The sequence below is a fragment of the Oryza sativa genome, chromosome 10 (genome assembly GCF_034140825.1).
Source record: "Oryza sativa Japonica Group chromosome 10, ASM3414082v1".
NCBI lineage: Eukaryota > Viridiplantae > Streptophyta > Magnoliopsida > Poales > Poaceae > Oryza > Oryza sativa.
In genome coordinates, this window is record NC_089044.1 from 3,054,932 (window position 1) to 3,068,582 (window position 13,651).

The 13,651-nt window shown below is 40.9% G+C and overlaps 1 protein-coding gene and 1 long non-coding RNA gene across 3 annotated transcripts; one reads left to right on the forward strand and one right to left on the reverse strand.

Moving 5' to 3' along the window:
- Window positions 1-2,426: 2,426 nt before the first annotated feature.
- LOC136353643 (uncharacterized) lies at window positions 2,427-6,008 on the reverse strand. 2 transcript variants are annotated; one of them, XR_010736992.1, is made up of 3 exons: window positions 5,797-6,008; window positions 5,478-5,651; window positions 2,427-2,754 (listed from the first exon to the last, which is right to left on the reverse strand). It is a non-coding gene; the product is annotated as an uncharacterized lncRNA (long non-coding RNA). The 2 variants fall into 2 exon arrangements; XR_010736991.1 differs by lacking the exon at window positions 2,427-2,754 and adding an exon at window positions 3,773-4,632.
- Window positions 3,339-4,461, forward strand: LOC4348123 (proline-rich protein 2). The gene is made up of 2 exons (XM_015759081.3): window positions 3,339-3,634; window positions 3,750-4,461. The coding sequence occupies exons 1-2, from the start codon at window positions 3,481-3,483 to the stop codon at window positions 4,283-4,285; spliced, it is 690 nt and encodes a 229-aa protein (XP_015614567.1). The 5' UTR covers window positions 3,339-3,480; the 3' UTR covers window positions 4,286-4,461.
- Window positions 6,009-13,651: the final 7,643 nt, after the last annotated feature.

The window sequence follows — 13,651 nt, forward strand, 5'->3', positions numbered from 1 at the left end:
TTCACATGACAGACGTGAATGCCAAACATTGGACTCATCATCATTACTCACATAGTTCACAACATTATTACATGCGTCATCCAACATTATTACATGTGTCATCCACAGAAAAGCGGTACAAACCTCCGTTGTCATAACCTTTAGCAACAAATGTTTCATATTTAGACACGACACATTTATTGGACTCAAACACAAGTTTAAAATTTTAAACATTGATCGTGCCAACACATGCGAACCGTTCTGCATCAGCAAGGAGGAATCTCTCCTGACCTGATAAAAATAAAACAGGGAAATATCAACACACAACCACCAGTATCAACCCACCACTTAGGTGAATGAAATACATAACGAACTGTAGGTAAAAAATTACCATACCAAGATGTTACTCCTCCATCGCTAATAACCATGTTTGCAGATTTTTTGACCTTGCGATCAGGGCAATACTTGGCCCAATGACGACTTAACACACACACACAAAGCAGTTATCCTTTGCCTTTCTCTTGCCTTTTTTTTTTAAAATTGGTTATAGCCTTGGGTTTGATATCATATATGACTTTTTTTCATAAAATTAGTTGTAGCCTTGTTGTGGGATGCTTGAGCATTCCTTTTCTGCACCAAATGCTAAAACCTCCCTCAAACTTTTTGTCGCGGTTGTTCTTTGCTATCACCTTCTCCTCAACACCCAAAGAGGCAATGAGATCAATAACACTGAACACTTGCCTCATGTGTTTTAGACAAGTAGCAAAGTCCAACCAATATGTCATCTATCACAAACTTGTCTAGCAACTCGTAGATGTTGTTCTCAAGTTCCTTTGGTAGTGCCTGAAACTCATGAGCTTGTTTTACTATAGAACGGTCATCGACGATCTTATACTCATAGCAATGTTTCATGACATACAACTCACTGCCAGTATCGAAGACTCCGAACATGGCCTCAAGTGCATCCCACATATCCTTTCGTGAAGGCATGTGCATGTACACTTCTACTCTTTTGTTGGCTAATACACTTATCTATGCTCCACGGAACAAGCAATTCGCGAACTCGAACTTAGCCTCCTCCACAGGGGAGAGACCGTACGATCGTCTTGCCCTATGAAACAAAGAAATATTGCATAGCCGTCAACCACAATAGTGCACGTGCCTTCTATCTCTTATAATTTGAACCATCAATTGCATGAGGTTTAAGTGATGCAGCAAAGGCAACTACCAAAAAGACCTGTCAAGTTTTTGGATTGTTGAAAATATAATCATAATCTCTACTATCATAAAATTGAAGATATTTTTCTGGTATTTTGGTAAGTCATCCGTGCTTGAGTCGGTTTTAATTTCTTGTTTCGGTTTTAATCTCTACTCCTCAAAATCCGTAATTTAAAAAAGGGCGAAAAAAATCACACGGAAAAAGAAAACGCCCATAAAATAACATGAAAGATAAACAGGGAAAAAAACGTCCGATTCGTACCGGAACGAAAAAAAGGCAAAAAATGCTGGGTAAAACAAAAAAAACCGACCATAAAAAAATGCAGGACATTGGCAAAGTACTTCAGATATAACATGTACTACTCACTGTAGTTATGTGGTACTTCTATTCAATTAATCATCTCTCAGTACACATTGCACAAAGTTATAAGTTCTCACCCGTAGTTTACATTAGGACCAGTTCGATTATTGTACTTGTAACGATGATTCATGCTGTCATGCATGCATAAAGCGGTGCGTGGATCCTACGTATGCCAGCCATTAATGGATAGGTTATTATCATTTATATTCTCTTCGTCTCAGGACAAACCAACTTAAGATATAAGATGCTACTCAACTAAGGTCCTGTTTGTTTCAGCTTAAAATTATTGTAATCTAGACTATTAAATCAGATTACTCTAAGCAGGATTATAATAAGCTGACATAAAATAAGCTACGAGTTGTTTGTTTCTCTAGATTATTAGAGTCATCTAAGGGTAGTGGGTCATTAGCCACTTAATAATCTGGAAAAAGCTCCTCTAGAGGAGATTATTGGATTATAGTAATCTGGCTTATAGATTATAATAATCTAGCATAATAATCTACTTGTTTGTTTTAGCTTACTCCTAATAATCTAGATTATAATAATCCTAAGCTGAATCAAACAGGGCCTAAGCCAACCAAAGGGGGTGAATGGTTGGTATACCAAAAAACCGAAACTTTTAGCGGAAATAAAAATGACCCCCAAATTCGACGGAGATCGGTCTGACCGCAGTTGTCCAGCCGGTCTGACCGCGCCTGTGCCGTCGGTCCAACCGGTGTAGAACGATCGGTCTGACCGCCCTGAGATCGCCTTTACGCCGCCGGTCTGACCGCCTTTACGCCGCTGGTCTGACCGCCGTGATGCCGCCGGTCTGACCGCCGGTGTGTCGCTAGTTAGACCGCCGAAATCCGGTGAAATACAAATCGAAGAACTCTTAAAGTGGGTGACTACTTTATTGATTCTCTCTGTGTTTACAAACTCATACTAGAAGTCCTATACAACTTAGGAAACCCTCTAGTACAAGAAACAAACTTTACATAACCACTCATACCAAATTTGGACTCCTTTCAAATTCGACTCCGCATTCCATACACACACAATACCTCCATCGTATACCATATGGAATCTTCACCAACCATGTGTATTGAACTCTAGCCGTAGTATCCCGTATGATCTCTGACCACCACGGACGTCGTCTTATCCCCAAGCCGACTCTTAGTCCATCACCGCAAATACTCTCCTGCCATCCGAGTCACCTACACATAGAACAAACAAAGAAATCATATTCCGAGACCAAGCTATCTCCAACCTTGACTCATTAGTAGCAAACAACAGTATTACATACGTATAGTATCCATCTAGAAGCCATAATCATGAAACAATCACGGATATCCAAACAAACAACCCGAAACCGAAACCGACACAGAGTCCGCCGGTCAGACCGCGGGCTGCACCGGTCTGACTGCGCGATACACGCCGGTCTGACCGGTAGCACATGCCTGGTCTGACCGGACCTATTCCAGCAGTACCTGTAGATTTACCTGTGAAATCCAATCATCTCCTAAACCACTTCGTGAATAAATTCTAAATATCAAAACCAATAATCTCCGATGCCAATTGTTCATCACAGAATAACAATCAAAAACACCTTTAATTTTACAGTTACATAGTCTAGTATAACGAATCTGAATATCATCATGTCCAGATTTATTGTATTAAGTTATACCATATCCTTTCACAGATTTACTACTGAGTGATCAGATCATTCAGTTTGGACGGCATCAATTCGCCCATCTACAAATACGGCGCCAACTTGGTCTTTTTAATTTGCTCATAGCTGGTAGATCATAGTTGGATCGATCAACAATGCAAGCTGTGTATATTGATCGCCTATATAAACCACGCGTTGCCTCACCTTTCACTTCATCCATCTCTACACATCAGCAATAGCTACACAGAGCTAAGCTAGGGTTAGCTCAGCAATGGCAGGTGCTCCTCGAGGACTAGTTCTCCTCGGCGTTTGTGCCGTCTTGATGGCGGTCGCCGTCGGCGGAGAGGCGGCGTCGGTCGTCGTCGGCACGGCCAAGTGCGCCGACTGCACCAGGAAGAACATGAAAGCTGAGGATGCTTTCAAGAGTACGTAACAATTTATCTGGAATTCACTGAGCTGATCAGCTATACACCATCAGGATCAGAAAGATATAGCTAATTACAAGTGATTGACAATATTATTTGGAATTCTTTTATTCAGACCTCCAGGTGGCGATCAAGTGCAAGAACGGCAATGGTGAGTACGAGAGCAAGGCCACCGGAAAGCTCGACGGTACCGGCGTCTTCAGCATCCCCCTCGACGCCGACCTCCACAGCTCCGACTGCGTCGCACAGCTCCATGGCGCGACCAACGAGCCATGCCCCGGACAAGAGCCATCCAAGATCGTGCCAATGTCAGAGGGCACCTTTATCGCCGTCGCCGGCCAGACCCACTACCCATCAGCGTTGTGCGCATCGGCGACCATCTGCGGTCCCATCAAGAAGAAGATCATAGACCACTTCCACAAGAAGCCGGTGCCACCCAAGCCAGAGCCAAAACCGGAGCCACCCAAGCCCAAGCCTGAGCCGGAGCACCCATTCCTCGACCACATCCACAAGAAGGAGAAGCACTTCTTCGATCACTTCCACAAGAAGCCCGTGCCGCCCAAGCCAGAGCCCAAGCCGGAGCCCAAGCCAGAGCCCAAGCCGCAGCCTGCGCCTGAGTACCACAACCCGAGCCCTCCGGCGAAGAATTGATGAATATGATCTGCATTGGATGGACATTAGCATGTTTGATCATGCCGCAGATGATGATCCTGCTCAGCACAGGAGTGTAATTTGTACTTGATTATCGGGCATCAGCAGGGATGTTTGTACTATTTGCATATTTTTCTCTCCCAAATGAAATTATATATGGTAAAATAATTTATTTACATTTAGCCAGATTTGGTGGGACGACTGATTATTCACCATTTAGCATTCACCTTAGCTTGATTCAAGCTACTGGGCTCGGCCGAGAGAAACGTACGGTACTTGATCTTACGATAAGTCATGGCAGCGGTGGCAAGACGGTTGTGACCAGAATTTAGGGCCTGCATGGAAATCTGAACTTTTTTTTTTGGTCAATTAAGTGTAAAATAATATGTTTACCATATTGGAACCCAGAAAAGCTGCTTCGATACATGGACTAAAACACACTAAATTTACCGTTGTACTATTTGGGAAAACTTTTTAAGCTACGGGTGAACGCCGAATTGTTTAATTTATATCGACTAAATGATTATAAAATCTTTTTAAACAAATGACATGAATATATTACTCTATAAATTAACATGCTAGTATAAATTTGGCTTCTGCAAATTGTAACAAAAATAAAAATAATAAATTTGACTGCAAATAAACGTATACTAATTAAAGTTTAATACGTTATTTTTTTATAACTTGCGCATAAGTCAAATTTAAACTTGCATATTTGTGAAGTGATGCATTACATATTAATCTACCTTTTTATCAATTTTTTCAGAACTATTTAGTTGACATGTGATGAACAGGTGGACGTTCACTCGGGTGATTAAAATCCTTCTCCTTGTATTTGGGCCACTCCAACAGAAATTAGGAGTGTGGTCTCAAAGAAGCCACACTTTTTCGAATTAGGGCGGGGGGTGGAGGGGGGCGGCGCCAGCCACCCTGGCGCCGCGGCGCCAGGGGCGGGCCCAGGTTTTTCAACTTGGGTATTCGAAATTGTAAGAGAAAAAATTTTCTAACCCAAGGTCTAATAGTTGTATAATATGTAACGGTATAAGCATGATTTTATAAAGTCATAAATAGATAGAATTGACCATAAATTGAATGCGTTAAGCATATTAGAGTACATTACTAAACTATTATTGACAAAACAAATCAAATTTATAGAGCACATAAAATGGCAAAATGATAAAAAAAATCTTACAATTTAGAGAGAACTTTTCGTTTCTTGATATTTTGAAAATGATTGATCATGTCTTCATTCTTAACTTGCAAGAAGAAATCTCTTTCAATGAATGTAACCAAGCAATCATTCAAATATTCTGGCCCCATCTTGCTTCTTGCAATCATTCAAATAATCAATACACTTCAGTTCAGTCTGAAGAAGCATTCAAACAATAATATCCTCATTAGTCATTCAAGCATTGAAGCAATATCCTCATTCAAGCATTCAAGCAATATCCTCAATCCTCATAATTCATTAATCGATATCCTAGTATTTCCTCACCGGCTCACCGACTCACCGTTGCTCGGTTGCTGTCTTGCTGACTGCTGTCGAGGATGGGAGGAGACAAGTTGGGCAGCTCCGCAGCTGGGCAAGAGCCAGGAGGCGTCGAGGCGGCGTCGGCGGGCGGGCGGTGGGCCGCGCCGCCGCGGGCGACGGCCGAAGCCGGGCTGGCGCCGTGGCGCGGCGACGGTGCGTGCGTCGGCCTAGCGAGCTGGCGGCGGCTGGCGTGGCGGCTGGGAATGGGAAGGGGATGGGAAGGGAGGTGAGGAGAAGAGATAGGGTTAGAAAGGAAGTGGGCTTTTCTTTGCTATTGGGCCAATGGGCCTGAAATGCTGGGTGGTGGGAGGGTTCAGTTTGGGCTTCTTTTGATTTTTGAATGGGTATAAGTATTTTTTTTCTTTTTTCCTATATATACATATGGAATATATACTTCATATATGTATTTTTTGTGCAAAAATTTTGGGTATTCATTTGAATACCCATGAATTGAAGTGGGCCCGCCACTGTGCGGCGCCAGCCGTCGGCCGGAGGAAGAAGGTGGGGGGGAGAAGGGTGTGGAGGGGTGCGCCAGCCATGCTAGCGCCGTGTTATAAGGGGCGGCGCCAAGGTGGCTGGCGCCCCCCTTGGCCTAGTCAGCACGACGACGACACCCTACTGCCACAGTGGCATGGGCGCGACACCATGGTGGCTGGCGCCGCCATGTTTGGGGACGGCGCCAGCCACTCTGGTGCCTAAAAAGGACCATTTTCGATTTAAGTTTTTCCAAGGGTCCATTTGTAAAATAAGTTTACAAAAAGGACCAAAATGTAAAAATTTCAAGTGAGCAAGTACTCGGTCTTTCTATTCTTCCCAACCACAGAACCAGTGTACTTTTGGAAGACGATTACTCGAAGGAGTAGGTTCATAACTGCTGTCAAGGATGTCCGTGGAGTGGAGTCGCCACGCTGCGAGCATCAAGTTATATAGTTTAGCTCACTTTAATTTTCCGCTACATATATAAGACTTTTAATAATACTTGTAAGACGTGAATCTGTGTATCAACTTTGTCATTTGTGTACCTTGGCCGGTCATGGACAGGGTTTTTATGCACATTCCGCTTTGGGAATTCTGGTTCGTGAATTTCTAGGCGTGACAGTAGGAAGGCTGCTATTTCTGAAATTTTGATGAACAATGTGATTCGACTTGAATTCTATATTGTTTCATCAAATTCTGTGGCTCCAAGTTGACGCTTTGTTTTGATGCATGTTCATACTCATCTGTTGGATCAGCAATGAACCTTACTTATTCTTCTCCCAAACAGTTCGACTGTAGGGGAATATATATTTCACTGGTACTTTTGGATAACTCAAATTTACTGGTGCATTACAGTCAAGTTTGTCAAGCAGACTGAAATAAGGGAGGAAAAGGTTATACTCCATCTGTTTCAAAATATAGTAACGGGATACTTGATTAGACACCAGCTAGTACTAGGCTACTATATTTTGATGCCTAATCGTATGAATGTGTATATACAAATGCGAACTAAAATTCGAAATGATTTTTTATTTTGTTTGCACCTAAAAATCAAAAACTGGAGATTCATTTTTATTGGCAACTCTAAAAAAACCAGCCGTGAAAATATTTATTCACGGGTGACTGACTTTGCTCCTGTTTAAATGATTGATTTTCACGGGTTATTGGTTATAGGCAGGTGGAAAAACATCCATATATATAAATTATGGACCACCTAAACAAACGGTTTTTTATGTACCGATGAGTGTCAAAGTCTAAGTTTAGAATTTAAACTATTTAGATGGGTCAAAAAAAAATTCCTAGGAGCGTTTGCAGCAGAAGTTCCACCAAATAGGGCCCCAGCGTAGACTCGTAGTTGGGACGGATGGCCAAAACCTCCAATATTGCTGCAAGACAAACTTGGCTCATCCCCTTAACATAGAACTGTACCATTATATTATATTGGCAAATCCTTTACATGTCCAGGGTATAAACATTGGGGTAACTCGTATGAATAGTCCCTCAAGGGTTATCATTCATGAAAACAAAATTTTATTAATCAGAGAAAATGATTATCTTTTGATTCTTAGAATCTACTAGCTTGGTAGTGGTTATTATAAGCCGTGATATGTGCCTGAAGCAACCAGGCTGCGTTCGGATGAGGGGTTCCCAGCCCCTCTCTCCCGTATTCCACGTGCATGCTTTTGAAACTGCTAAACGATGCGTTTTTTAAAAAAAGTTTCTGTACGAAAGTTGCTTAACAAAATCATATTGATCCATTTTTGAAAAAAAAATTAGCTAATACTTAATTAATCACGTGCTAATGGACCGCTCCGTTTTTCGTGCGGAGGATTTGGTTTCCCAACTCATGGTATCGAACACAGCCTAATTTTAGGGAGGACATATATACCTATATATTCATAGTGGTTTAAAAAGGCAAGGCTAAAAAAAATCTATACTAGTCTAAAAATTACTAAGTTTTAGAAATAAAAGTTGGTTGTAACCTAAAACAATTCGTGCAGGTGGTGCTTGCCTGTCATAGCAGAGTAGGCACCATTGGTTTCTCTGCTTGAGCGCTTGGTATACATTCACACACACAACCCAAGCCCCCAGGAAAAAACATTCATGTACGGTTTGCCATTTTAAGTGAAATTATTTTTTTCACAGAAAACTGCACATGAGAAAAACCTTAAAAATTTACCAAATAAAGTTCATGACAACATTCACTTCCAATAATTTTGGCACAAGTTTTTGAGCACTGCCAAAGGTGTGCATCCCATCTGGTGGGAGGCACATCGCGCGGCAAGACAGGCTTGTAGAGGGGGAGAGGTGGAGAGAGAATATGAGATGATGGGAGGCACATCGCGCGGCAGACAGGCTTGTAGAGGGGGAGATGTGGAGAGAGAATATGAGATGGGGTATAGAGGAGTGAAGGGAGAGTAGAGGAAGAAGATGAAAATGACACGTGGGTCTCATGTGAGGATTGGGAGGCTTAAATGGTGGGCAGTTTGTACCGAGGGCAATTTGGGTATTTCAAAAAAAGAAATTTGTGTAACACGAACGGCGATGGCATTTTTAGGACAAGTTGGTTCGTACGATGATATTTTTAGAAAGTTATGTTCATCAATGGCATTTTTTTTGAAGTAAGACATTTGTCAACGGTTTTATTGGATAAATTTCATAAAACCCTATATTATATATTTTGCGTTCAATGTAGAAAGCCACCGAATTATGGATTGTAGCACATAAAACCCGTTATTTAAATTCTAAATTAATTTCAGCATATCTTAAAAACAATATTTTTCATAGCAGTGAATAGTAAAACCAACAAACCTCAAACAAGAATTCAACAATTAAAATTTTATATAGACTCCATATTTTAAAAAGTTAGTAAATGCATGTTCATGAGAATTCTGGAATTGGCTGGGTTGTTCAGTTTAAGAGGGGAAGCAACTTAACATGGAAATTCATGAAATATCTACGGCAGGCTCCTAACACAGCGTAGAATCTTATGTATTTTCCTAGACTTCTCTCTCTTGTCCTATAGTTTGGAGTTTGTCAAGTTCTACTCCATTTATACAGTACGCATCCTAATTTCATGAACATTCTAATTCAACAGAGTGACATGGATTCTACCAGCAAACACTAAACATATGCATACTTATGAAATAGTAGAACAATTTTCACATTTATTTACATTTTTTAAAGACTTCTAATATTTTTTCACTAAGGTGGCCAAGATCTCATTCTTCTGGCAATTCTGATATCAATTTCAATGCTCTGTCTGCACTTACTGTTCATCTACGAGTAATGGTTCACCTCCCTTAGCGCCATCTAACTAAACGAGTACTGGTTCACCTCCCTTAGCTAGCCATCGAACTAAACTCCACAACGAACCAAGCATCAAGTTGATCCTCTACATGACTTCCCTATCTACTCCCATGCCAATCATGCATCAAGAATTCAAGCAGACAATAAAATTTAGATTCTTCTGTAACAGGTGAATGAAAATTTAGATTTTCGTGGCACGCTTTTCAAACTGTTAAACTTATTCAAATCCATTTTAGTTCCGAATCTATTTCCGAATCCATTTATATATCAGTTCGTACGTAAACTATATATATGAAAGTTGTTCTAAAGTATCATATTAATCCATTTTTTAAGTTTGTAATAATTAAAACCTAATTAGTCGCACGTTATTATCACCTCGTTTTGCGTAAAACACTTAATCTTTATCTTCATATTCATCTTCATCTTTAGAAGATTCAAACACTGCCAAAATATAATTCCTATTGCAATGACAGACAGATTAACTCAGATGATCCATATACTGCTCGGCCTATACATTATTCAGAAAGGTCCAGCTACAGGAGTGACCACACTTAAACAGTGAAACTATATATGAGAATCTGAACTACAGTTGATTAATTGAGACTCTTCAGTCAATTCAATTCTCACCTGTCAGATTTTTAACTGGATAAATAAAAATGACTAGTAATTGGGATGCTATAAAAAATGGGCCCAACTGGTAGAGCTAGTGGCATGTACAGCAACAATTTATTCAATTTTCACGCAGTGACAGATTGCATTTCTGCTGACATAATGGCATATACTTCCTCCGTCCCTAAATATTTGACGCCGTTGACATTTTTAAACATGTTTGACCGTTCGTCTTATGAAAAAACTTTTGTGAAATATGTAAAACTATATGTATACATAAAAGTATATTTAAAAATAAATCATATGATAGGAAAAGAATCAATAATTACTTAAATTTTTTGAATAAGACGCACTGGTGGAGAAATGCTTTTTAGTCCCGGTTCGTAACCCCCCTTAGTTCCGGTTTTCCAACCGGGACTACGAATCCGGGACTAAAGATCGCTATCTTTAGTCCTGGTTCAAATAACCGGGACTAAAAATCAATCCCGGTTGGTGTTACCAACCGGGACTAAAGTTTTTTTCTTTTTTTTTTTCTGCTTTTAATATTGAATATTGATTTCACACCATCCCCTCCCATATCGAAATCATCACATATCACAGAACATCTCCAAATCCTCAAATCCTCAAACAAATCATCTCCAAATACATCACAAACTCTTAAAAAAAATTACATCACAGGGTTCTAAAAAATTCATCACAGATTCATATCTCACACAAAAATACATCACAGATTCACATCTCAAAAAAAAAAGAAAAAAATCCGGCCGGCGGCCACTGCCGCCTCCCCTCCTCCCCTCCGCGTCGGCCGGCCGGCGCCGCGCCGCCGCCGCCCGCCGCCGGCGCCGCGCCGGTCGCCGCCGAGCGGCCCCCCGCGCCGCCTCCGCGCCGGCCGCCCACCGCAGCCGCCGCGCGGTCCCCCGGCGCCGCCGCGCCGGCCGCCCACCGTAGCCGCCGCGCGGCCTCCCGCGCCGCCGCGCCGGCCGCCCGCAGCCGCCGCCACGCAGGCCGCCTCCGCGCCGTCCCCCGCGTCGCCGCCTCCGCTCCGGCCACCCGCCGCCGCCGCCGCTGCGCCGGGCGCCTGCACGCTTCTGCACTGTGGATGAAAGAAAAAATGAAGGAGAGGAGGGGAGTTAGAGATAAGGAAAGAGATAAGAAGTTAAAGAGGAAAAAAAGAGATAGAGACAGGAGTTTGCTGTGTGGACGGGAAGAGGGGATCGGTACTAGGGATTATATAGTGTGTTTTGATTTTTATTCCCGGTTAGTAACACCAACCGGGACTAATAGGTTTTTAGTCCCGGTTGGTGTTACTAACCGGGACTAAAGATCCTAGGGCCCTGACACGGCCTGACATGGAATCAACCGGGAGTACAAATGAACTTTAGTCTTGGTTGGAGTTACCAACCGGGACTATAGATGATTTTTAGTCCCGGTTGGTAACAACAATCGGGACTAAAGATTTTCCTCTTATTAACCGGGACTAAAAATGATTTTTAGTCCCAGTTTTTAATGGAACCGGGACTATTGTGGATTTGGGTCAACCGACCAAAGATTGTTTCTCTACCAGTGACGAACAATCAAACATATTTAAAAAAGTCAATGTCGTTAAATATTTAAAAGCGGATGGAGTATATATCTTCCCGAATTAATTGCTAGCTAGCACAAGTAGTACTATGTATTAATTAAGTCAACCTGAATTATTTGCTAATTATGTTTATTGCTGTACATGAGTTGTCTACAGTATAATTCTTAGTGATAATGACGTGGAAATATAGAGACAATATCTAACTTTACAACATGATATAGTAGTAAACTGTTTAAAACTGTACATCTCTACTTCTGTCAATGTTTAAGCATAGTCCTCCTCCTATCCTCTCCCCTATCATGCGTGTGGGCATGGTCTCGCTCCTTCGCGTTTACCTAACCATCTTAGGATCCATTTTTCTCAATTCATTAAAATAACAAATTTCTAATGATATTATATGGTCCGATCAGTTGGAAAGCACGAACGTGTTAGTATTTGGAAGAGAGCGCACGACAGATGTATCCATGCAACCAATAATCCACTTCTGCATGAACCAACCAAGAATTGCTGCGTATTGGCAGCTTGCAATGAATGGCATTGAAGCAGGAGAAGGAGTTGCTATCAAAATTTGCATTGTGTTGCCTTAATCAGATTGTCGCCTTTCACCATGAATTTAATAGCCATATATATATATATATATATATATATATATATATATATATATATATAGGTCCAGATTATATATGCAGAAAAGCAAAAGCACATGCAGCCTCGTGTTAGGTGAATATATATATAAGGCGCCGAACAGATTGATGAAACAGCAAAACCAAGTCAGGATCAACTAATTATAAATGTTTTTAGGCGACTGTTTATCCTTAATTGAGCAATGAACCTATATGTATAATTATATAAAGAATGGTCCCATGGATTGGCTGTGACAAGCGAATTGATGGAGCAGATGCATCATATCGTTGCCATTAATTAAATGAGCCATCTGGATTCTGAACAAACACAATATTGTTAAAAAAAAAATTGGTTGATTTGTTTATGGTTTGTAGTTTGATTTCATTTGTTTTAGGGTGTCTTTAGATCAGATTTTATGCCCTTTTTTTACAGAACTAAATCTGATTTTTCCTAAAAGTCCTTATATACTTCTTAATTGCTCCACATGCCCTTGTTGTTCAATGGACCCAAATGACTTTGTCATGTCAGAGTGCATGCAAGTCTAATTTGATCAGTTTAGATCCATTAAAGAAAACACAGAACGAATACGATTTAGTAAAAATCATATCTGAATCATGCTGAATCTTACCAAAAGCTCCCTGCAACAATGACGTCGATCTCCTGTTTGTGTACGAGGTGATCTACAAAACCAAACTGGGATCAGTAGCCTCTCATAAATTAGGCCAAAACAGGTTCTGCCTCCCAAATCCATGGTAACAAAATGTATTAAACAGAACAGAAGATCAGGAAATACCAAGATAAGACAGAAGCCATTATGTCACTATCCACCAGTGTGTCATCACATTTGAGGTAAATATGATAAAAAGAAATAAAGAAACAAACAGACAAGGGGAAAGAACAAAGTCCAGGTATACTAGACACAAAATAACTGATGAATAAACTCAGATGACATAGACTGGGTTCGACTTAATACCATAAAACAAATTGAGGCAACGTAGTACTTAAAATCCTGGAAGTACTTAAAATCCTGGAACCAGGACAATTGGAAAATATTAGCAGGTTAATACCATAAAAAAACTGAAGCAAATAACAACCATGTAGTACATCTGGAACCAAATCAATTGGAAAATACTCTCTGTTTCACATTATACTCCCTCCGTCCCAGAATATAACAACCTAGTACCGAATAGGATGTATCCTACTACTACGAATCTAGATTCATAGTACTAGGATA